We start from the raw sequence: 25,195 nt of genomic DNA, 5'->3' as shown, positions 1-25,195 counted from the left end.
GGCCCACTCCCTGGAGGGCGGTGCAGCGCCCAGCACCTCACCCCTTGACCAGCTCGATGACGATGAAGTCGTTGCCGTTGCCCGAGTTGAACAGGAGCAGCCCGTCGGGGGCCGTGGTCTTGAACTGGAAGAAGAGGTGCATGGAGGCGTAGGCCTGCAGCGTGGCGAGCGCCAGGTAGCTGCTCCGGCTCTTGAAGGTGACGGGGTCGGCCACAATGGCACGCAGGCCGAAGCGGGCGTTGAGCTCGCAGTAGGTGATGTCCCCGTCCTTGCACTGGTCCATGTAGGGCTGCCCGTTGAACACCAGCCCGCTCAGGTGCCCGATGAAGTTGGAGGGCACCACCGAGATGAAACGCCGCTCCGTCATGATGCCCGTCTCGATGTTGTAGAACTCCAGCCGCGTGTGGGCCCCTGCCATCTGTCCTGCTCGGGACAGGAGCCAGAGATGAGGGGTGGCTTTGGGGCGCGGACTGTAGGGCCATTCCTGAGGCTGGGCCTCGGGTCCCCAGGAGCCGCCCCTCCACACACGGGCCACACGGGAAAGACATCAGCCAGCGCGCTCAGGCGGGGCCGACGCCAGCGCCGTCCGGGCTCCAGGAGGAGCGGTGGGGCGGGGCGCTGGTCCTGGGCTGCCAGGCTTCCGGGGACAGACTGCCTGCAGGGAGGTGGATGGTGCTGGGGCCCGGGCCCCCCACTTACACCACCCCTGAGGGAGAAGTGCCAGCAGCAGCTCGATGGAGTGCTGCCCGAGGCAGTGGCCACCACCCAGAACGGAGCCGAGCACAGGCCACTAGCCGTGCGTCCACCCCCCGGCCCCCCCCCCGGCCCCAGGCCGCCTACCCTCCACGGTCACGTTGTCCACAGACAGCTGCAGGCTCTTGCCACGCCGCACCACCCGCACCGTGTGCCACTCGTTGTCGTTGAGCTTGTGTCCCGCAAACAGGGTCTCGGGGCCTTTACCTGCGGCACCAAGGGGGGGGTGAGCCTGGCCTCTGTGCCCGCCACACGCACAGCCCAGGCGCGGCCTCGCCGCCCCAGGCGTGTGCACACAAGTTCAAACACAGCCTACGGCACATTCCTGGCTGTGCCACACACCATGCACACCGCTACACACGCTCACGTGAACAGAGCTCTTACACACCCAGACACACTCAGCACTGCCACTCTGCACAACATCCCAGGGTGCCCTTCGAAGAGAATCGGCGTGGCCCGTGCCTGCGGAGCTGTGCCCTGGGCTCTGCACAGACACTCTCGTCCTACAACCAACATGCTCCTCCCTGTCCCCTGAGGACCTTCCACAGCAACGTGTGCAGCCAGCAGCTCAGTTCCCACACACATGCGTAGACCTACAACTTTCCCAACTACAGAGCCCCACCGCGCACCCAGCTTCCTGCTGGCACGGGCCCTCCACACAGACACACAGCACCCAGGCTGACCCTCCTGCACACACCGGTTACCCCGCACACAGCTCCTTCAGCGTGGCCAGAGGGGAATGTGTTTTTAGGAATTATGGCCATTTATTCAAGGCCAGGATTACCTGCTTCCAAGTCTAAAACAAAAATATTTATCTTTGGCCCTGGCTAGCGTGGTTGAGCATCGACCTATGAACCAGGAGGTCATAGTTGGAGTCTTGGTCAGGGCATCTGCCTGGGTTGCAGGCTCGATCCCCAGTGTGGGGCGTGCAGGAGGCAGCCGATCAATGATTCTCTCTCATCATTGATGTCTCTATCTCTCTCTCTCTTCCCCTTTCTCTCTAAAATCAATAAAAATATATTTAAAGAAAAATAAATAAAACAAAAAGATTTCTCTTTGGCCCTGGCCAGTGTTAGAGTGCTGGCCCACGCACAGGAGGGTCATGGGTTCGATTCCCAGTCAAGGGCACAGACCTGGGTTGCAGGTTTGATCCCCAGCCCGTCGAGGTTCATGCAGGAGGCAACCAATCGATGTGTCTCTCACATCCATATTTCTCTCACTCCCCCCCCCTTCCCTTCCACTCTCTCTAATAATGAATGGGGGGAAATATTCTCGGGTGAAGATTTTTAAAAGAAAAAGATTTTTAGAATGGTGCTGAACCTTGCAGCACTCCCAGGTCACCCCTGGGCCCCCCAGCAGGGAGCAGGGTCACCATGGTATGCACACAGGTACCAAGCACAGACTCAGCTCACACGGCCCCGCTGCCTGGGCCTGCCCCCGGCCTGTGCTCTCTCTCCTGCACGACCTCGGGCACACGGTGCGGAACCACGGACAGCGCGGAGCCCGGCACGCTGGGGCGCTCAGAAATGCCCTCTCTCTCCAGCGCACCCTGCCGAGAGCCTCGCTGCCACCTGAGAGCGCCCCCAGGTGGCAGAAAGGCGGCCCTGCCCACGCAGGAGCCGGGAGGCTGTTGGAGGCCTGACCACGCTGCCTCCACGGACCTCAAGCCGCATCTTCTTTCCGGCGTGCCTCGCGCTCCCCCTTGTGGCCGCCGCTGGAGATGCAGCGGGATATCCTGGCCCAGAGCTCTCTCCACCTTCCAGCCCATGAAGCCTGGTGGGCCATCCTGCTGCGGGGCCACCAAGACCCTGTCCCCCGCTCCCGCGGACGTGAGATGACGAGGTACTGCCTTCCCTCTCCCGGCCCCAGTGAGTATGCTGACCCGGACCCCCACCAGCTCTCCCTGGTTTGGCTTCCTTTGGCCCATCCTGTCCACAACCACACTACCCCTCCACCCCGCTCCCTGCCTCCCCACACGCACTGCCGAACCCCACCCCGGCCCTCCTCCCCGCCACCGGCCCTCCCCAGACCCGGGCCCAGCATCCCAAGCCCCTCGGGACTCTGCAGAAGAAGAGGGAAGCCACTTACTGGGTGCGCAGCCGACGCGCAGGCAGTCTGGGGGGGCCATGGGGCGGGCAGAGGGGGAGGGGAGACAAAAAGGCAGAACAAGTTTTTTTTTTTTTTTTTTTACATCCTTCACAGGGAGGGGTGTCTGCGGGCGGGGGTTCCCCCGGGGCCACTTTCCGGGGACCACGCGTGCCCAGGTGCCCTCTCCCCTTCCTCAGGGGGACCCTGTACCTCCTGTCCCCAAGAGGGCTCCAACCCTCCCCAGGGCTGGGAGGCAGGGCAGGCAGGTGACAGGCAGGGGGCTTGCTTCTCCCTTCGTGGGAGGGCCCCGGCCTCTCCTGTCCGAGGGAGATGGCACCCTGGGAATCTCAGCGTACACGGGATCGCGGGGGGCTGAGGGCTTGACCGACCCAACACCTCCTCGTCTTGGGGAGGGAAGCGTGGGGCAGGCCAGCGTCCCTGCACCCCTGCTCTGGGACGGCTCCCGGCTCAGAGCCCAGGCGGTGACCCATCACTCCCCAGGTCCCCTGGGCTCTGAGCCGAAGGAGGGGTCTGCCCCAGGGCCCCTCCCCGTGGCCACCTACCTCCCCAAGGCCCAGGGGCTGGCACCACTCCTACAGGAACCTTCCTCCTCCCTGCCTAACCTGGAGGATGCCAGGCTCACCCTGAAGAGGAACTGGTGGTCACGTTTTCCTAGGAGCAGCCGTGGCCTCACAGATGGGGACACTGAGACCCCCAAAACATGGCTTCTGAGGGCACAGCAAGCTGGGGGCAGGCAGGCACCACAGCCAAGTCCCCTGCCCCTGCCCTGCCCCAGGGCTGCTACCCTCCAACTCCAGGCTCCGGGCGCCTCACTGGCCAGAGCACACGGTCTACACGAAGCAGCACGCTGGGGCCCCAAGCTTCGGGCCACCCCCTGCCCCCGGGGGACACATCACCCACAACGTGCCAGCGGGCCAGCCCCGAGGGGAACAGAGCACTAGTCCTGTGAGGCTCTCCCCTGGGCCCGCCAGCAGGAGCTGCCGCCGGTCCTGCACCAGGAGGCAGGGAAGCTGGCCCGAGACTCTGCAATGGCAAACCTGAGCCTCAGCTCCCCCCGCCGTGAGCCGAGGGCCCTGAGCAAGAGGGTCCTGAGCTGGGGCAAGAAATGGGCTGTCCCTGGCCTCTCAGAGGGGGCAGTGCCCAGTGCTGTTAGCAGCACTATCCTGGCATCCAGAGGCCCTGCCAGAACAGGCTCTGCCCAGACCCCAGGGACCAGGAAGCAAGGGGCGTCGGGCACCTGGCATGCCCTGGGCCGGAAGGTTCCTGCAGGGAAGGCAGACTCCCCTGTGGCTCTGGGGGGCGCGGCCCCTCGGGCAGTACGCTGAGCTCCACACGCGTTGTCAACCGCAGCAGAACAGTGGGGGGAGCAGCCGGGACCCTGAGCCACAGCCTGGCACCACGGGAGCGCAGAGGAGGCCGAAGGCCGAGGGGCAGACACGGGGAAGTCAGAGGCCAGAAAGAGGAAGGAGGTAGAGGGAGCAGAGAGGAAAGCGGAAGAAAAGGGAGCAGAGGGGAGGAGAAGCTGGACGGGGGTTGCGGGGGGGGAAGCAGAGGGGAGGGGGAGGGTTGGGGGGGGTACCAGGCCTGGAGTCAGGTCACGGGGGCTCTCTCGGGGCCAGCAGAGTCTTCACCAATGAAGGGTCCAAAAAAGAAAAAAGAGGGTGGGGAGGGCAGGCTGACTCCAAGGGGGAGGGCCAGGATGGGGTCCGTCTGTCCAGAGAAGGGGTGTCAGCTCCAGGCCCACCCTCTGCAGTGGCCACACCCTCAGGAGCCCCCGCTCCAGTGGGGTGAGAGGGAAGCAAACCCCTTGAAGATGGGCTCCCAGGAGGGAGCCAGCGCCATCCGGGGGAAAGCCAGGAGCCGCAGTGAACCGGGAAACGGCCTTGGTGCGGACCACAGCCCGGGGGCGCAGCTAGTCGCCCACCGACCAGTCAGGTACCTGCGCCTCAGGCTCAGGGGCGGACAGTGACTGGTCTGCGCAGATGCCCCGAGGCCCTGGCTGGACACAGAGCCCAGGGCGGGGAGAGGGTGTGTGACGGGACAGGTGGGAGGAAGCCACCTGCACGGGAAGGAGCCGAGGGAAAGAACCGGCTTCCCGGGCCCCCCAGCCCCTGCCACCCCAGCCCCCCAGCTTGCAGGGGGTGCAGTGGGGAAGGCTGCTATGCAAGGGGCCCCAGGAGCCACTGGCCAGTCTCCTCTCAGAAGCGGTGCCGCAGAGGCAGCCCCATTCAGAGCCGTGGGCCGGAGCCTGGCCGCCAGAGGGCGCCGGAGAGCCGCGGAGCAGCCGCGTGGGCCGTGCCCTCGGGCCGGGATGGAAGGGCTGTGGGGTGTGAAGTGTAGCGAGCCTGGTTTACACCTCCAACGAGAGCTGGACTTCTCTGTCCGGCTCGAGGGGGCAGAACCAGTCCACGGGCAGGGACTTCAGAAGGGGAGGCTGCCGCCGAGGAAGGACCGTGGTCAGCATGGCCGTCTCCGACGAGGAGCCCCTGGCATGGCGGCTCTCAGCCCAGGGGGAGCCTCCCATCCCGGGGGGAGGCGAGGGCAGTTCACATCCGGGGACGGGCCGACGGGGTGACTTCTAAGACCCTCCAGCTCTGAGATGCTTTCAGTACAATGCAAGGCGCCCTCCGAGTGGTCTCGCTGACAGCGGGACCACGTGGGCACGCCTGGTGCAGGGCAACTCCAGGGACGGTGAGAGGGACAGGAGGCCGGCCGGGTCCTGCCCCAGGGGCCACGGCCAAGGCAGGAGGAACCAGGGACACGGGTCACACTGAACAGGGTGAGGAGCCTCCAGGGACAGATGGCCCTCTGCTCGGGCTGCAGGCAGCAGAGCTCCGGGGACCCGCCCGGGGCTGCCGAGGAGCGGGAGGCGGGGCAGGCAGGAGGCAGTCGGGTTCTCTGACGTCCTCTGCCCGGAAGGAGCAGACTCGGGCCTCTTCGCTCTCTCTGGCCCAGCAAACACCTCGTCTCCGGAGACAGGCCCTCTGTGGCCCGCCCAGCCGCCCATCGAGTGGTCACGGCGGACCGCTCCCGCCTCAGGGCCTGGCACCCAGTCTGCGCCATGCCACTGAGCGCCTGGGAGCGGCATCGGCTGGCCTCCCTGCCTATCGGCTGAGACCACGAGGCCGAGCCCCATCAGGCTTCTCTCCGCTCCCCAGAAGCGGTCCAGCCCAGGACTGGGGCCTCGATGGTGTTGCCTGACGGAGGCCGGGCAGGCCCTGCGTAGCGGGCAGGATGGGGATCAGAACGGGGGTCCCCAGGTGGGGTCCTGTGGAAGGAAGCAAACCCCCACCCGGCTGTAGCCCACATCCCTAGCCCCGTCCCCGTGCGGCTCTCCTTCGGGAAGGCGGGTGAGTCTGCACGTGTCTCATGCATCTGTATGCTGTCTTTTCTCCCATTATTCCATCTCAGCCTCAGACCCATCACAGAGGGTGGGCCGAGTGAGGACTCATCCCCATTCTACAGAGAGGAAAGCAGAGGCTCGGAGAGAGGAAATGACTTACCAGCCGTCAAGGGGACCAGGGCTAGAACCCAGATCCTCTGGCCCCATCACAGCCCAAGGCCGGGGGCCTGGTGTGGACAGGCTGAGTCTGCGTGATCGCACAGCGGCCTCACGCCGCCCTGTGCACGCATCACTGGGCATTTGCGGACACATGCGTCCGCACAGGCATTTGGTCACAGCTTGTCATGAGCCACGTCAGAGGCGGCATCTCTGTGGCCGGGGCCAGGCACAGCCAGGGGGGAGGCAGCGGGGAGGGCTGCCTGCAGCCTGAGGCCGCCTTGTTCTCGAACTTCTGCGTGCTCATGTCGCACCGACAGGAAACCACGCCCATGGGAAGGACAGCCTCGGTCCTGAGAGTGGAAGGTCCTGAGGGCTCCAGAATGTCTTTCCGGCCAAGGACACCACCTCCCGTCTAATCGGAAGGAACCGGGTTTCCCCGCGGGGGACCTAGAGCCCCGGTGAGGAAGTGCGTCTGCGTCCCGCCAGCGGAAGGCCCAGCATCCCGCTATGTCCCCGCCGCGCACAGAGCCGCGTGCACAGCCGCACCCAGAACACACGGGCGAGGGTCTCCTGGTGCGCAGACCTGGGCAGCCCGAGCAGCACAGCCACTCCTGGGCCCCAGGCCGGCGCCTCCTCCTGTGGCCCTTCAGGTGCTGCCGGGGTGTGGAGCGGACCGAGAGCGCTGGCCGAAGGCGCTTCCCGTCCAGCTCCCCCTGCAGTGCCACCGCCGCCACTCAGGCTGTGATCTGTGATCCTGGTTAGAGGCAGAGCCTCAGGGAACCCTGAAGCCACTCGGAGGCCCTGGCTGCCCGCACACCTCCCGCTCCCGCTCCCGCCTCGCTCTGCAAAGCCTGGTCCTAGGAGCACGAGACCAGGGGCCAACAGTGTACGTTTATAAACAAGGTGGTGGCCGGTGTGTCCTCCCAGCGCCCTGGAGACCAGCGTTAGCAGAGACTCAGATGGACACAGAAGCTCAGAGCTCTGTGTTGCCTGGTCGAGGATTCTAATCTGCTCAGGCCCGGACACGCTGACCCGAGCGGCCGGGACCTTCCTGCACGGCGGGCGCCGGGTGCTACCGTCTCTGCGCTGAGAGGCGTGTCTGGGGGGGACAGATGGGACCGTGGCCTGGACAGCCCAGGACGCTCACTTCCAGGGTCTCCCTGCTGAAGCTCCGCGGTTTCACCCACTGCTGTGCCGGGTGTGGGGTACACCTGGCACTTACAGGGGGTCCTGGGAACATCAGTGAGTGAGTGAGCCCGCTGTTTTCTTTTTGCCCCAACAGGCCTCATGGTCCTGCCTGCATGACGCCCAGGGCACTGCCAGGGGAGGTGGCACGGCCGGCGCGGGGCAGGGCAGAGACCCGAGCCCTCTGATGGTGAGGCCTGGACGCCCCCACCCAGCTCTGCCAGAGGCAATGAGGGGAGCGCCGTGCTTTAGGCAGATGCCCTGAGTCTGAGTCCGGCCCCCCGCACCCCCACGACCCCCCCTGGCTTGTGACCCTGGGTACATGAATGCCACAGTCTATAAACAGGGACAGCAACACCTATCTGGGGACCTGGTGTCACCACAGGGCAGCCACAGGACGCAAACGTGGCAGATGGCGAGCCCCACGCATCCGTGTCCCACGTGTGCCTGCGCACCAGACGCAGACACAGCGCTCAACGTGGAGCCAGCGAGGCGCTGGGAGGGGTCTCAGCGCTGGCTCTGCCGCTGCCCCGGGCTGGGGCGCAGCACGGGTGTGCTCCCCAGTGAGTGAGCCATGAATGAGCGACGGGTGAGGCGACCACCACGAATGAGCTGTTGCTATGTGTGCGCCCAGGACAGGCCGCCAAGGCCCAGGTGAGCACCGTGGGAGGGCAGCCGCCATGCCTCACACACTCAACGGTGGTGTGGCCACGGGGTGCCCCCACAGTGCGTCCTCACGGGGCTCTCACCCTCCCGCCTCCAAACCCTCACTGGGGCCACCACCAGCTTCTCCGGACAGAGGGGGTGTGAGTCAGAGGCGGGGGGCTGGTTACCGAGGTTGACCGTGAGCTTCATCTGGCCCCCGTCCAGCTCAAGGCGCAGGGTGTCGGCCGACTCCCTGGAGGTGGTGGCCATCATGAGCCCGTAGGCCCGCTGGGACATGAAGCGCAGAGACACGTCCTCCGCCTCCGTGTGCATGGCGTTCGGCAGCATGATCTTCATGTACATGGAGCCGTCGTAGCTCAGGACCGTGGCCTCTGCCCAGGAGAGGGGAGAGGGGAGAGGGGAGCGGGGCGGGCAGAGGCCAGTGGAGGGGGAGAGAAGAGAGAATCATTACCAGGAGGACGGGCAGGGCTGGCCGAGGAGGGGCCGCGGGGATGGGAGCAGGGACCCCGGGGTGAAGGCAGCCTCACCTCTCTCACAGACGCGCCCCAGGAAGCCGGTCCCGATGCAGTCGCAGACGAAGCGGTTCCAGCCCTCTCGGCAGACGCCCCCGTTGCGGCAGGGGGCAGACGCGCACTGCTTCAGCGTCTCCCGGGAGCAGAAGGGGGCCACCCCCGCGGCCCCCTGTGCCTCGGCCAGGCCCCGCAGGTCGCGGCTCCGCCCGTCTATGAAGAGGTCCCGCACGCAGCCCACGTAGCCGGCCCGCAGCGCCGCCGTCCACACCTCCGGGGGCAGCGGCATTTCCACGCGCCCCCCTTCCGGGAGACCACCCAGGTACAGCTCGCTCTCCAGGTCCAGAATCTCACTCTCCCCCGTGGCCAGGAACGGGGTGCTGCGGCTATTCACCGAGATGGAGCCTAGGGGTCACCAAACAGAGAGCCTCAGCGGGGCAGGACGGGACGGAGAGGTGCCACAGGCCAGAGAGGGTGACGGCCAGGCCTCTCCACCCACCCCTGCAGCAGTCCTGGGGGAAGCTCAGCCTCCCTCGCCTGCTCAGACACTGCCTGACAAAGGTCCCCCAACTTCAGCTCACGTGAGCCAGCCCCAGTCTGCAGTGTGAGGTCCAGACTCCTCCCTCCCCACCTGAGCAAGTCTTTGGAGGATGCACTGGAGGTAGACACACCCCAAAAAGGCTGGATCATTCACGGGCCATTCCCCGCCCCCCTCCCTTAAACCAGGAACTAGAGGCACAGGTCCCTGAGGAGGCTGAAAGGCCTGAACCTGAGGTTTCCCCACTAACACCGACTGAGCGTTCGTGACCACGTGCCAGGCACTTAGCACTCTGCTGCCACATCACATAAGCCTCAGTCCCCTGTGAAGGCGGTCCTTCACGACCCCGTGTGAAATGGCAGGCTGGGAACCTGCCCGAAGCCCACGGCAGGCAGGGGCGGCGCAGAGCCAAAGTGCCCCAGGGCAGCATCCTCCACCCCAGCCTGGGCCCCTCTGTGGCTGGTGGACAAGACGGGCCGGCAGGTCAGCTCCTGGGGCCTGCGAGGCCGGCTGGCGGCCAGGGGGCTGCCGGTGCGGAGCTTCTGAATGTCAGAGTTCTTTGGAAGGGAGACCGGTTATCTTAGGGGAGATTTGGGCTCAGGCAGGAGCTTCAAAGCGGCCACTGAGCAAGAGGAAATTAAACCGAGTATAGGCCTGGCCCCAAGGTCGCCCTAAAACATGGAAAGGGAATGACCCCCAACGTTCATCAACAGGTGTGACATATAGCATGCAATGGAATGTCATTCCGCCGTAAAGAGAAATGATGCCACACGCTACGGCACGGACCTGAGGCAGACCCCAGGGACAGTGCTGCATATTCCCGCTGAAGGGGTCCCTGGGGCAGTCACGTTCACAGGGGCAGAAAGCAGAATGCCAGCGGCCAGGGGCCCGGGGGCGGGAGTACTGCTTGGTGGGAAAAGGAAAGGTCTGCAGATGGATGGGGGGGGGGGGGTGGTAACAGGAATGTGGACGCACCCAATGCCACTGAACTGGACACTTAAAATGGCTGAAAGGGTAACTTTTAGGTTACGTATAATTTACCACTTTCCTGAAACCAGGGAAAAGGTCAGAGGGCTCTGTTGGAATGACCGCTCAAGCATGTGTGCTGGGTGCAGGGATGCACGTGGGCCCCTGGGCATGGCCAGAGCTGGTCAGGGCAGTGGCCCCGGGGCCAGCCAGACCTCGTGGGTGGGCTCTGAGCTCTGTGTGAGGCCACGGAGACCACTTCCTGGAGGCAAGGCGAGCAGGAGGCCGGGAGTCCCGGCAGCTTTCCAACCTAAAGGGCTACTGCCCACCTGTGTGGAGACACCGGGAGCCGGGGAGATCCCGTGAGGCCTTGTGAGACAAAACCAGGGGGTGGACTCACTGACCATGAAGCCCGGGGAAGGCAGCCTTGCCCTGAGGGAGAGGCAGACACAGCTAACAGCCCGTGAAGAGCGGACACTTCCGGAGCCATGGCAGCCCCATCACTCCACGGAGACACGCAGCCCAGTGCGGCGACAGCTGGGGAGTGCGACACCTTAGCTGGCGTGGATGGAGCTTCCATTGGATAATGTGTCCGTTCTCACGGACATCAGCTCTCCCTTTCCCAGATAATTCTCTCATGTTCGACAAGATGAATTAGGCAGAAGACAAGATGAGGGTGGCGAGGGGGACTGAGGGGACGCGTGGAGGAGAGGGCAGCTAAAAGCCAGGAGGTTCAAGACAGCGGCCGCCTGCCCTCGGCACGCTCTGCTCTGCTGCTTCCCTGTGCTGGGTCCTCACTGGGGCCACTGTCAGCTCCCCCCCCCCCCCGCCCCAACACACACACCCTGCGCCCCCAGAACAGCTCTGTGACAGCAAAGACTAGTTCATGCGCCCTCTGCTCCAGCACCTTGGACAGCGCCCCGCGGGCTGCTGCTGTGCTCAGTAAACATTTCTAAAGCGAATTAATAAAAGAAAGCTGAATGGACAGAGGCAGGCATGGCTGGGAGTAGTTTTTAGGGGAGTGAGATACCACTCTGTGGGAGGCCCTGTGCTAAGGCCTCTACAGGGTCCTCTCGTTTTCTCCTCTCGATGGGCCTGAAGTTACCCACACAGTAGTGAAAGGGCGGAGGTGTGACCCGCAGGACAGGACAGTGCAGGGCAGGGAGGCCAGTGGAGGGAATCGCAGGAGGAGTTCGGGAAACTGTAGGACAGAAGAGGCCTGGGAGGGTGTCAGGCCCGGGACCAGGAGCGGCCAGGGTGGGAGAAGGGGCCAGAGGGCTCCCGACCTTTGCGCCCGTCCCTCTGGAAGTCCACGTGGCACCACTCGCCGTCGTTGACCTTGCGGCTGGACGCCCGCAGCTTGATGCCTCCAGAGCCCATGTCCAGCAGAAGGTAGAGGTAGCCGTCCAACAGCTCCATGGCGAAGTAGTCGGCCCGCTGGGCAGCGCCGAGGCTGCCGGCCCCGGCCCCGGCCCCGGCCCCGGCCCGCCGGCCCTGGCTGAAGAGCAGCAGCCCGTTGGGCTCCGTGGTGCGGAAGTCCAGGGAGATGGAGCCAGTGCGCTTGGCGCTCCAGCGGGGCAGCGCCACGAAGGCCTCGGGACTCTCAAAGGTCACGGGGTCCAGGGCGGCCACATCTTCACAGCGGAATGACAGGTCCCCCTGCAGCTTCATCTTGGGGTCCCCTTCCTTTGCCAGGCGGGACAGCTCCAGCTTGAAGTCATTATTCTTGTAGACCACCTGCAGGGAGGGGCGGGCAGGATGGAGATGTGGAGCAGCCGGGGCCTGGCCCTCCTGCCCAGCACCGTGGGCCCTGCCCCCCAGCCCGGGGCGGGGCCCTGCTCCGCTCCACCCGACCACTGGTGTGGCCTTTGTTCTAGAAATGCACACACAGAGGCTGTGAACCAGCCACGCCCCTGCCCCCACACTCGTCCTGCCTTCCTGCCCAGCTCTGCAATGAGGCCGTTGGTAACAGCGGCCAGTGAGGGCCACCCCCTGGTGGACATTCCCAGCTCTCAGTCTTCTCCTTTGCACTCTCCTCTGCTCCTCACACCCACCGCCACAGTAGGTGCTCGTTTTACAGGGGAGCAAGCGAAGAGTCGGCCAGGTCGGGTCACTTGGCCAAGGTCACAGAGCAGAGAGCGGAAGCGCTGGGACCCGGCCACAGGGGCTGAGTCTTCACATCCAGCAGCCGCCTCGAGGTCCTCCGAGAGGACGGGCTCCCGAGGCCGAGGACGTGAGGGAGAGGCCGCTGGGCGGAGTCGATGGCCTCGGGTTTTGGAAAGAGAAGGACCAGCAGGCACAGAGGCCCGGCGGCTGGCAGCGCAGACCACAGCACACTGAGGCGGCGAGCGCTCGGGCCGCGCAGCCCCGCCCGGCTACTCACGTCCTTGAGGCAGCCCATGAAGTTGTTGCTGACGGGCGAGCCCGGCAGGTCGGCGGTGTTGGGGCTGCCCCCGATGTAGAAGAAGTCGTCGGAGCCCAGCATCGTGTAGTCCTCCTGCGTGTAGCCCGTGGTGGTCAGGATCCCGTCCACCGAGATGGTCACCTGCCCGGCCCAGGGCGGGAGGGGAGAGACAAGGAGACAACCGGCATCAACTCCCTGGGGAGAGTCGAGGGCTGGGCAAGGGAGGGGCCAGGGGGCAGTGGGGGAGGGGGGCCGGACCCCCCATTTTTATGTCTGCTTGTCTCGGAGGAGGAACAGTGGGGGGAGAGGGGGGAGGGGGGAGGAGGCAGCACAAGATTGGATGGTCTCCGGGTGGGCTAAGGCCTGCCCCACGCCCAGCTCAGCAGGCAGAGGCCTGGGGGTACAGGAGCGCTCCCCCAGAACCAGCTCCTGGAAGTGGCTCCGAATGGGAGTGGGAACCCCAGGTCAGGGCTCCAGGGTGGGGGATGCGAAGGGCACCCGCACGCCCTTCCTCCTGAAGGTGCTCTCTGGACCCGCATGCGATTGGCAGAGACCCAGTCTCTCCCCCACCCGCCCCCATCTTGGTGGCTCCAACTCCCCTGCAGCTCCCCCCCCCCAGGGCGCTGAGGAGCCTTCCAGCCTCAGCCAGTAGGGCGGTGGCAGCGAGCAAGGGCATGAGGAACTAGAACCGAGATATTCCTGAGCCTTGGAGCCGGGGCGGGGTGGCGGGGGCGTGCAGAGCATCCTCAGGGCCGATGCCCACCACTACACCCCTTTCCTGAGTCTCTTACGCCCAGATCCCTCCACTCGGTCACTCCTCTCCCAAGGAGAGGACAGCACTTTACCTACTCATCAAGCTGCCTTTCTCTCTCCGCCTTCCCGACTGAGGCCACCGTCGTACTCTAGGGAGCCAGGCCAGGTTAGGGCAGAGGGGGACAGGGCTAACCTCAGGGCACCTTGACCGTGGGCCGAAAAGTCAGGTAGAAGAGCAAGGATGGGGAGCGCCTGGTGCTCCAAGGAGGTGAGAAGGGGCAGCAGTGGCCCGGGGGAGGCAGAGTGACCTTGGGGAGAGTGGCAATGCAGGGAACCCTGACTACCCCCTCCTCAGGCCAATGTCGAACTCAGCCCCTGGAAAGTCCGTAGAGCAGAGTCAAGGTCTGTGGGACCACGAGCCCCCTCCCCCGCACCCCCTCCCCCGCCCCGCTCCAGGAAGGCTGTGGTTTAGGATGGTCAGCTGGGAAATACGGGCAGTCACCCCACTTCCCACTCCCCTAAAGTGCTTCAGCACCCCCTTTTCCGGCAAAGTCTGGAGACTGGGGCCTTCCCGTCCCACCTGTACCAGTCCACCTGCACAGGCCACCCGCCACCTTCCAGGGACTGGTCTCCGGAGTCCAGGGTCGTGGGGCAGGCATAGTGTTAGAACTCCTAAGGGACATGAGCAGAAGGGAGCAGGGGGAACCACCCCATAGGACCCCGAGTCCCCCGCCTGCTGAGCTGGAGCCTTCCAGTGGGGGGAGTGCGGGCTGAGCAAAACCAGGGCGCAGGGGCCCCCTCCTGGGAACCATCAAACCTTGTGCTGGAGGAACTAGGTTCAAGGGCAGATGGTAAGGGGTATCTCTGTGGGGGGGGTGGGAGGTGTGAAAGCTTTAGAGTCTTGTTTGGAGGGGAGGGCTAGTCATTATTGTTTATTTCTTCTTCCCTCCCCCCCCCGAGGCTGGGCGGTGGGGTCTGGGTGGAAAGGGAAGGGTCAGAGTATTAGTCACAAAGACATGCAGACAAGGTTAGACCGGGCAGAGGGGCTGGAGGGACGGAAGGAGGGGACGGGGCTGAGGGGTGGGACAGACAGGGAGGGGCGGCAGGTGCAGGGGTCTCCCTGGGACAAACTCCGTTCCCTCCTGCCCTCCACCTGCACTTGGGAACTGGGCCACTAGTTAGTTCCTGAGCCTACATCTGGTCACCCCAAACAGACAGTCAGCTCCTGAAGAATGGGCACCCGGCCCGGCCGGCGTGGCTCAGTGATTGAGCGTCGACCTATGAACCCAGGAGGTCACGGTTCAACTCCCGGTCAGGGCACATGGCCGGGTTGCTGGCTCCGTGCAGGAGGCAGCCGATCAATGATTCTCTCTCATCACTGATGTTTCTATCTCTCTCTCCCTCTCCCTTCCTCTCTAAAACCAACAAAACAATTTTTTTTTAATTAAAAAAGAATGGACACCTGGCCTGGCGTGTCCCTGTATCCCCATCAATCCCAGCAAGGTCCAGGGACACATCATAGTCACTGAAGGTGAACATCAAGTCACCTAAGGAGCCAGGGCCACGGCCTGTGTGCCATCTATTCGCCCTCAGTCCTCCGAGACTGCTCTAACCAGGCACCCCTGTTTCTGTGGGGGGAGGCAGGGCCCGCCCAGCCCCAAAGCTCCCCAGGAAGAGGCTCCTCTGGCCCCGTCAGTACACTCGGCTTCCAGCCCGCCCGGCACTGCGCTGTCCCCCTCCCCGGCCCGGGAGGCCAGGCACCAGCTGCAGCATCTTCTTCCCTCGGCGGCTTTCTTGGGCCCCGTCCCGTGGGCCAGCTCACCTGCCTTTGCCCCCAGAGTTATAAGGACCTGACTGGGGGGGGGGGGGGGGGGGGGCAGGGGGAGGGTGCCCTCCTCCACTCTCCTGCAGACTGGGTGCAAATCTGACCTTGCCCCACAGCTTTATGCCATGCGATGCCCCCTAGTAGAACAGGGTTGCCTTAATCACCCTCCTATCTGTGCCCCAAATTCACAACTATTTTTGTAGCGCAGCCCTGGCCCAGGGGGTGGAGGAGAGGGTAGGAGGGTGGGGAGCATCAGGAGATGCACGGAGGAAGGGGGGTCAGCTGGGGTGGGGAAGGAGAGGAAGGGGGGGCGGGCACTGGTGGGAAGGAAGCCAAGGGCAGGGGAATGGAGGAAGGTCTCGGGAAGGCAAGGAGGGAGATGACGGATTAGTAAACCCAACTGTCTCCTCAGACAAATCAAAGTCCAGACACAAAAATGGTGGGTTTGTTAGTAAAAGCAGGAAACAGGGGACTCGGTCCCCTGTCCCCCTCCACCCTGGGGGTTCAGGATGCCCCTGCCCCCCAGCCCCCCCGCACAGCTTCTGGAAGGGGTAGGGCCGGCGGGGAGGAGGGCAGGGGGGGCATGCCACACAGAACAGCCACTGCATCGAGGGCACATGCGGGTTAGAGGGCCAGGGTGGGCCGGGCCCAGCAGGAGACGAGAGCACAGCCACCTTGGTGAGAAGGCATGCCCGCCAGGCCGGGGGAGATGGGGGAAGCAGAGATGGAGGCAAAAGAGCGGAGGGGGTACCGGAAGGAGACGCTTCCTTCCAGCAGAGGAGGGGAGGGGGCCCCCACTAGGACAGATCCCTGTGGGCCGAGAAAGAAAGGGAAGGGGCATGAGACTCAGACCTTCCCCACCAGAGGGTGCCCAGGCGCTCACGCCCACCGCCACACACCACTCATCACAGACCCCAGACACGCCCGTCACACACACCCCACTGACGGCAGAGGGGAGGCCTCGATGGGCTCATTTCCAACCAGCATCCTTTCCATCAGCAGGACCACGGCCAGGGCCCCAGGACACAGCAGAGACTCAGACCATCGCTCAGCCAGTCCACTCCACACAGACAGGCGGGCCTGAGGAGGCCAGGAGGAAGCGGCCACAGCTCTGCCCCGAAGAGCCAGGGAGCAGAGTGGGGAGCACAGAAGACGCAGGAGCCCAGCGCCCAGCCGCCCAGCCCCGGCTCCACTCCCCAGGAGCGGGGAGGGTGGCTAGAGGTGCTACAAGGGACGGGCTACTCCCCGGGTGGGCTCTCAACCCTCCCCACTGACCTCACCTCTCCTCTGCTCTGCTCGGCTCCCTGCACGTGGGCAGGCTGGCAGGGTGTAAAACCAGGCCCTGGCCACAAATACCCGCTCCCCCAGGGCCACGCCCCAGGAAGGAAGGCCGGGCAGAGCGGAGCCCCCTGGGCATCACGCAGAGCCTTTCTCAGTTCCCTGCTGTGATCACAGAGTCCCCAACCTCCCTGGAAGGGGGCTCATTTGGGGAGAAGAAGACTGGGTGAGGGCAAGTGTTGAGAAGGGTGGGTGGGCTGAATGGGCTTTGGGGGGTCATGAAGCCCCTCGACGTTGTGGGCGACACCGAGTCACCGGGCACTTGTCTTTCTGGGAGAAGCCATTTCTGTGTCATCAGGTCCTCAGGGCTCCGGGAGCCAAGGGCGGCTCACTCGGAACTGACGGGGCGGGGCCAGAGCGAGGCCGGGAGGACCTCGGAGGGAGGCGTGCAGCCCCACTGCATGCTGACGTTAGCCATCTGTTTGGGGTTGGGGAGAAACTAAAGAGAGAAACTGGTTGGAAAGACACCCCGGGAAGATGGCCCAGCCAGCAGTGACAGCCCCACAGTCCATCCTGGCATCTGGATTTGAAGAAGTTGAGGAACAGAAACTTCAGGTCAGAAATCCTGAGGCCTTTAGCCTCCACCATTTTCTAAAAAAAATCCTGTTCTCCCTCGCTGACTCTCAGCTGTAAAAGGGGTTTAACAACTCCCATCACTCGCCCTCCTCCCAGGCTGATGCTGAGGCTCACACGAGACAACTGAAATGAGAGCACCGGAATCTCCCATCACTGGCTGGGTGAGCCCACGCTTCCTCTGGGCCTCAGTTTCCCCATCTGCTAACTGGGAGTAATCTCTGCCTGCAATCTAGACATTCATGGAGTTTAAGTTATATTCAAAAAGTGAGAGCTATTTAGAGGAACCAAAGCCCCTGGTGTATGTACAAAGAACTATTATTATGTTTACCAGAAAACTTCCATCGGCCCGACCACATCTAATCCAAACCTCTCAACTGGTTCGCCCTCTCCCCCGGGGAGAAATGTTCAAATAACAGGAAAAGAGTTAATAAAAATAAACACAAAACCAGCAGAGCGGGGCTGAGGGACGCCCGGGAATAGGAGCAGGTGGAACCCTGTCTCCCGGTGCCCCGTTCCCTGGCTCCAGTCTCCCCTGAAAGAGCCGCTCCCTGGGACAGATTTATCGGGGTTTACAAGGCCACCCGAGGCAACAGCTCCGATCCCCGATCCCCGACAGCGATGCTGGCACTGGGGAGCACGGCCCTCAGCGACGAAGACTTCAGCCGGGGGAAGCCACACGGGGTTCTTTGCTTCGTAACCAGCTTGCTCACCCCGTCAGACCCAATTCCTGAGGCATTCTGGGGTTTTACGCAGTTACTTTAGGACTAATTCCCAAAGGGATGGGAACAGGGTCTCCGGTGGGGGAGCGATCGTACTCTCCAGCGTTGCTGTGGGGAGGGAACTGCATCTTTACAAAACATCCCTGCCCTGGCCACACTGAGACATCAGTTAGCTTTTTATAAAGCTTCGTAAAGTTATAGGTCCCTTTACGGGGTACACGTGCTTTCGCGTGCATGACCCCTCCTGACCTTCCACTGACCCCAGGAAACAGGCCACGCGGGTGTGTCGTCAGCCCGGTGGGTACCTGAGCTTCGGCCCAGGTCACATGGTCCATTTTTAACTGAACTGAGACTGGAGGGAAAGTCTGCAGGGCCCTCACTCTCAGACGGCACTCCCCAGGTGCCTGGGGTGTGCTCATGGGCTGGTCCCGCCTCCCTCTGTCCCCGGAAGCGCTGTAAAGAGAGTTCCTGACAGGTACTCGGTGGCTGGCCTGGGGTGTGGGCAGCAGCTAAACCCTGGAGCGGCAGCTGGGGAACAGAGACTGGGAGGGGTGGTGCTGGGACCACGAGTGGCTCCATTTGAACGTGGGACGACTGGGCGTGACCAGGTAAGACCTCTGCTTGGGAAGAGCTAGGATGGCTACAGCCAGGGGCACCGGCTCAGGGACGAGCAGAGGGCGGGGCTGCCGTGAGTCTGTGGTGCAGGGAAACACAGACCTTCGAGAGCATCCGGACAGGCACATGCGGCCTCAGAGGTGGGGCCTCCTGGGGAGGCGGAGAGCCACTCACGTTGGGAGCCTAGCTCTCCTGCTTCCCTCCCCGGCAGCCCGGCAGCCACACAAACCTGGGAGGCCGGGAAGGCCAGGCAGCTGCCCCACGCAGTGTGGGCCCCGTGGGAGCGGACACGTCCACCTGAGGGTGGCCAGGCTGGAGCTCAACCCCTCTGCATTATTAACAGGCGATGACTAACCGCCTGCACCGCAGAGCCCAGACCGGCAGGCAAGAGGGAATCCCAGGGGATGGCGCATGCCCTGCAGGCCCACGCGCCAGGCGGCCTGCTCCGGCCCCCACACACCTCCACGCTGAGCGCGCTCCAGGCTCAACACACACGCAGTCACATGGCCCCGGCTCACACCGGCATTTACACATGGAGAGTCACCAGCAGAATCTCACAAACACAGCGCACAGTCTCCCACTAACACCCCTCCATGACAAACCAACATTTACACACACGTGCACCCACACACCAACACACACCAGCTGCATTTATCCACACACCACACCCACACTCAGGGGGACTGAGTCCAACCCAAACAGAGGAGCTTGGTGACAACCACCCCAACTTCACCCCTGCTGGGCCTCCTCCTCTCGCCCCTCAACAGGGAAGGAAGCAGCCCCGGGCAGAGGCCATGCGGGACAGGCAGGGGACAGAGCGCGGGGAGAGATGGCGGGGAAGGAAGACAGTGTGAAACACAGTGTTAGTCAGAGCAGCAGAGCTGTGGGGGACTGGGCGCTGTCCCTGGTGGGGGAAAGACCATTCGTGCCATGCAGAATGTGGGGGAAGGCGGGACCAGGAACCCTCAAGGTTGAGAAGCGAGGGTAGGGATGTCACCTCTCCCCTGGCAGCCAGCATGGGGGAGCCCCCAAACTGGTATGCACTGGTGATCTGAAGGAGCAATCTGGACTGGTCCCAGGATGCTGTGCACCTCCCAGGCCACTTCTGCCCCCCTCGGGGAGCCTGCCCAGCTGGCTGCCACTGGAGGTCTCACCCCAGCCCCCTCCTCCAACTCAAGGGACCTGTCCAGGAGTGACAGTGAGCAGAGCGGAGCATGTCATGGGATGGTGTTTTCCATGGATTTTCAGGAGACCAAGAAAGAAACTAAATCAAAGAGGGGGAAAAAACGAGGGAGAGGGGGGAAATGAACAAAACAAAGCAATAGAAATAAGCAGCCTGGCATCGGGGCTGGTCTGACCAGAGCCGATGAGCACGGGCCTGCCCCAGGCCCCTCTGGCCGGGAATCTGAATCCAGGAGTCAGGGGGTTAGGGCAGGGACAGGCCAAATTCCTCGATTTCCATTTGTCTTTTGGATTTGAGTTTGGACCAAAAAAGAAACAAAAGGGAAAGAGGAAAACTAAAGGAGAAGCGAAAATCTAAAAGATTGTCCAGGACGCGGAAAAAGTAAGAGCAAAACAACCAAAATCAAACAGGGGAAGGAAACAAAAGAGGGAGAATCGAACAGTTAAAAAAACCCACGGCAAACCAAACGGTAAGACAATTAGAGTGATATCTACCAGATAATGCAGTTTGTTTACCATAGCGTGTCCAATCCCTGCGTGCTTCACCGGAGATATGGGGGAGGGGCGGGGGTCAAAGAAACAAAACAACGGAGACGACAACGGAAGGACAGAACGAAAGAAAAGGAAAATAAAATGACCAACTGTGAAACTCGAGGAAGGAGGAGAAATATATGCCCAGAGATCGTTGGTGGTTTGTTCAGACCCGCCCACCGTAGGATGGGAAGGAGAGATCAAACACACACAAAAATTAAACCCCTCTCCTCCCGGTCCGCCCCCCTCCCCTCCTCTGGACCCCTCTCCCCCCTCCCCTCCCGGAGGAAGAGCCGCTGTGGAGAAGGGGAACAGTTAAAGACCTTGGTTAGTAGAGAAGAAAACAACAAAAGAACTGGACCGAGAAAGCAAAGACTTAAAGATGGCCGACATTCCGCAGATGAGACAAAGGTTAGTTCAGTCTTTCACGCATACCTTGCCCCACCTGTCCCTGCCCGTCCCTTGGTCCCCTGGGTTGTAAGCGTGTTAGTAACACACACAGAGTCGGCAGGGGGTTTCCAACAGAGGGTGAAAGAGGGCGGGCGGGGGGTTAAAAAGCAGACCCACTTGTGCAGCATTAGTACACCCTTCGGCTGAAATGTTAGGACGCTGAGGGAAAGGGAGGGAGGGGAGCAAGGGGTGTGAGAAAGGGACGGACTATTATTGACTTAGGTCGTGGACGGGTGGGTCGGTTGGCTAGCTGGTCAACCAGATGGCTTTCCAGAGAACTGGCTAACGGGCAAGTTGGTGCTGGCCAACTGGCTGACCAAGGACCATGTTGCGTTAATGGGTTAACTGTTTGGAGGTGGGCCAGCTGGCGGTCAGGCTGGGAGAAGAGCAGGAGTGGCGAGGATGAGAGGTGACTTCATCTGGGGACACAGGGAAGGGTTCCCAAGGGGCGTAGGAGGGGATATGGGTGTCTGCTTTTCCTGGGGATGGAGGACAGGCAGATAGATCCGGGGAACCATGGACAGGTTAGCCCTAGTTCCTTGAGAAAGGAAGAGAGAATGAGCTGTCACCAGAAGGAGGAACAGGAAACCTTGCCCTCCATGGGCTGGCAGAGGGCTCACTCTCCAATCACATCTAATCATCCCAACTCCCTCCCTCCCCTCCCCCCTCTTCTCCCCCACCCATAGCTGACTCCTCCTTCCAGCCTAACTTGACTTTGCAGAGCCCACATTCCCCAAAAAGTCCCCCAGGTTCTTCAATCATTCCACCCCCAATTCTCTTATGCTCCTCTGGGCAGCTGCCCCTCCCAGAATTAAGTACCCACCACCACCGCCCCTGCAAGTTGGTAAGGCTTTCCCAGCAGCCCAACTTCCTTCCATGCCCACCCACAGACCCCTGAGCCCCCACTGCCCACAGCCAGAACCGGAAATTCACCCCCTCCACACCGAGTACCTCTAAAAGCCCTTACTCCTCCCTCCGCTAGAAACCAGCTTCTCCTATCCCCACGTTCATTCTCTCTTCTCCTGGCCAAAGACAGCAGCAACCACCACCTTGGAAATCACCCTGGTCTGTAGGGGGGAGGTGGCAAGGGGGCTGAGGCAGCTTCACGTTACAGCATCAGGTGGGGGGACGCCACTACTTGGTGTCCCTTAAATACCAAATGCACGCCCGAGAGGGTGGCTGTGAGAAGGACAAGTATCCCAGGGACAGAGCCATTAGAGAGTTATGATAACCAGTGGGCACAGGGCTAATTCAGTAACACAATTAATAAGGGCCTCGCGTAATTAAAAATAACAGAATTCAATATCTAGCAGCGAGAAGTGCTGAATAACCAATATTAATTATCAGTGAGCAGAAGCCGTTTACGGAGCAGGAGGACGAGAATCTAACTGCGGGGCAGTGGCTGGAGCGCGGGGAGAGCGGGCGATGCGAGGGCCGGGGCTATCAGAGGGCAGGACTGTCGTGAAGCGAAGAGACCAACTAGTCAGAGTGAGGAGCCAGCTGCAGGGCAGCTAAACAATTGCACCCAAAAAAGGGAAGAGTTGCCTGGGGTCCCGGCATTAGTCCAACAGGCAGAGAAGAGGCATTGGAGGGGAGATGTAACTGCTACTCTTTTTGAATTGGAACTGGTGGTGGAAACTAAAATTAAAAATTTCCAACTTTCATGGACAACTTGCCTTTTAGCAAACAGAAGAGCAAATTCAGAAACAAAATTAAGAAGGAAGAGATGTGCCCGACCGGTGTGGCTCAGTGTTAGAGCGTTGACCTATGAACCAGGAGGTCACAGTTCGATTCCAGTCAAGGGCACATGCCCAGGGTGTGGGCTCCATCCCCAGTGTGGAGTGTGCAGGAGGCAGGTAATCAATGATTCTCTCTCATCATTGATGTTTCTCTCTCTCTCCTTCTCCCTTCCTCCCTAAAATCAATAAAAATATATATTTTTAAAAAAAAAAGAAAAGAAGAGATGTGAGTTCTAAGCCTGGGCCTTCCACTAAGGTGTCCAGGGATCCAAGCTTCCTCTGAAAGGTTGGAGCAGGTGACAGGGGGCCCCTCTAGACCTAGGGATTGGGGATCCAGAACCCAGGCCATGGAGATCATGCCAGAGGGGGCAATTATGGCCAAATACTGGAGTGGAGCTCCCACTGGAACCCACTCCTGGAAGCCTGTGACATGGCAACCCGTGCCTTCCCAAATGGCGGCTCCCAGAGAGCCGAACCTCAGACTAACGGTGGGGAGGGAAGGGTTTTCCCACTCACAGAACCAGTGCAGGAGCCTGGGATGGGCGGGAGCCCGGGATGGGCGGGAGCGCTGGGATGGGCAGGAACCCAGGATGGGCAGGTGCCCAGGATGGGCAGGAGCCCGGGATGGGCAGGTGCCCGGGATGGGCGGGAACCCAGGATGGGCAGGAGCCTGGGATGGGCAGGAGCCCGGGATGGCAGCTCGATGAGAGAAGAGGATGCCAAGTCACAGAGGGGAGAAGCCGGTCATTACATCACATGCTAACTCATGGCCAAGGGCCTTTGCACAAAACTACACCCCGTCTACACCTTGCACTCTGAGTGTAGCCCCAGCCCTTCCAGAAGCCCAGAGGGGGATTACACACAAAAGTCACAAAAGTCGGCATGAAGGCAACCTCCATGGAGCTCGAGCAAGAAAAGCTCAGGACAAAGCAAAGAGGCGCCTGCTCCACGCAGGGCTGACCGGGGCCGATCTCCGAGAGGCAGGCGGACACTCGATGGTTTCAAGACCTGAGAACCACCCAGAGTGGCAGAACCGCAAGACGGACTACAGCCGCCTCCCACTCTGAGCCAATGACAGCACCAGGCAGAGAACGGGAGGGGCTGTGGAGGCAGGCGACTTCCGTGCCACCACGTCCTACCTGGATCGCTTTGGGCAAGGTGCCCTCCTTGGTTACATGCGAGCACCTCCCACTCACAGGGCTGTTAGAAAACTCGGTGAGATTCAAAAGAGAAACCAGACCCTTGACCTCGAGGGCTGGCGGAGGCGTGGTATGTGCACTTGGAGGAGGACGGTAGAAAGGGGGGGCAGCGTCGCGGGAAGTCAGAGCAGGGGTGGGGGCCTTCCTCCTGGCTCTGGGAAGCGAGGGGGAGTCTTTCCCAGGGGGCGAAGGGTAGTTGGAGGCTCGTGTGAAACAGATCTGCTGGCTCCTCTTGTCCGAAACTCACCAACCGCCTTCAAGAAAGAGCCCAAGTGAACCAGAAAAAAAAACCAAAAACCTAGAAAAACAACTGAAGAGACTCAATAGTTGCTGGCATTAAGCCCTCAAAGAGCTTACCACCTGGAAACAGAGAAAAGAAATGATCACAAACGCTGCCCACGTAGACAGCATGTGATGATGGCGCTAGGACATGGCAAAGAACAAAGACTGGTGGGGTGGGGGGACCAAGGACGTGGCACGCAGCCAGGCCCGAAGGGGTGAAGGCCCCACAGCTACAATGGTGGCAGAGAGCCGTCAGTGGTCAGTGCCCGAGGGCCAGGCCTGTGCTCTGGGCGTCACCTCGGGCAGCAGAGGCTCACTTTGCCGATGCGGAGCTGCACACAGAGGTAAACTTGCCTCCAGGGTCTGGAACCAGTGGCGGAGCTGAGGTTGGAACCCAGGCTGCCTGGCTCAAGCCCCGCCCTTTCACTGGGCAGAAAGAGGGGTGAAGGGGGCTGTCAGTGGGAGCACTGCGGGAACACAGGGGGAGCTGGGGAGCCTCGCAGACGGAGTGCCCCGAGCGGCACCGTTAGATCCTATGACAGCGTGTGAGCTGCCAGAGAAGAAGATGGCCCGGGGCCGGAAGGTGGGGAGGGAGCCCCAAATGCCTGGAGGACCCTGTTTTGGGGGGACTGCCTCCTTGGGGCCGGGAAGCTCCTGGAAGTCTCTGCACTGAGAAGCAGCCTGTGGGAGCTGGGCAGGGAGGCACCACGTGATGGTTGGGAGCCAGCTTGTCATCCAAATTTGGTGCTGGCTAATGAGGAGGTGGGTTTGCACCGGTGGGCGTGGTGGGGGAGGATACGGGTGCAGGAGGAGAGTGGAAGCAGGATTAAACTAGACCTTGGGGACTTCTCAAAGGTAATCATTCCCGCAGAGATCCCAGGAGACACCTCCGGTCACAGTGGCCTCAGGCGGGGTTCGGAGGGAGAGGAAGGCAAGAGCAGGCGCAGTCTCAGCCAGGCCTCCCCCATCCTGGCGCCGGTCCTAGGGGCCTCCTGATGGTCTCAGGGAGGGTTATCCAGTTTGAGGGGGAAGGGGGAAGGTCTGCCTCCTTCCCGTCTTGGGAGCCGGCCTCTCGGTGTTCGTTCTGGGGCCGGCCCTCCCCACGCTGGCCTTCTAACCACTCGGGGAAGCCGATGCTCCCAGGCCCTGCCATGGACCCTGGACGGGAGGCAGAGGTCACCTCCTGCCCACAAAACCTGGGAGACGGGACACTGGTTTACCACCACCCGCCCCCAACCCTACATCACCCCTCAGACCCTAAAGGATTTCCAATCCGAGGACACGGCCTGGACACTGCGTAACCCTTTGGGGCGCGTTTCTCCCCCCGGGCCCTGCTGACCTGGGCCCCATCCTT

General features: G+C 62.2%; 1 protein-coding gene across 1 annotated transcript in view; it reads right to left on the bottom strand.

The window, feature by feature from the left end:
* NRXN2 (neurexin 2) overlaps nt 1–25,195 on the bottom strand; it is a 93,018-nt gene that overhangs the window by 42,089 nt on the left and 25,734 nt on the right. The window contains exons 6-13 of the mRNA XM_008159074.3: nt 20,136–20,180; nt 12,612–12,773; nt 11,515–11,965; nt 8,743–9,129; nt 8,383–8,586; nt 2,842–2,868; nt 841–960; nt 42–423 (exon numbers count right to left, since the gene is read on the bottom strand). Coding sequence (XP_008157296.2) covers nt 42–423; nt 841–960; nt 2,842–2,868; nt 8,383–8,586; nt 8,743–9,129; nt 11,515–11,965; nt 12,612–12,773; nt 20,136–20,180 — 1,778 coding nt within the window. The remainder of the gene's footprint in view (nt 1–41; nt 424–840; nt 961–2,841; nt 2,869–8,382; nt 8,587–8,742; nt 9,130–11,514; nt 11,966–12,611; nt 12,774–20,135; nt 20,181–25,195) is intronic.

This window comes from Eptesicus fuscus, chromosome 13 (assembly GCF_027574615.1).
Source record: "Eptesicus fuscus isolate TK198812 chromosome 13, DD_ASM_mEF_20220401, whole genome shotgun sequence".
NCBI classification, from domain to species: Eukaryota; Metazoa; Chordata; class Mammalia; order Chiroptera; family Vespertilionidae; genus Eptesicus; species Eptesicus fuscus.
The sequence above is the reverse complement of the archived record's forward strand: the minus strand, read 5'-3'. Positions and strand labels throughout refer to the sequence as shown.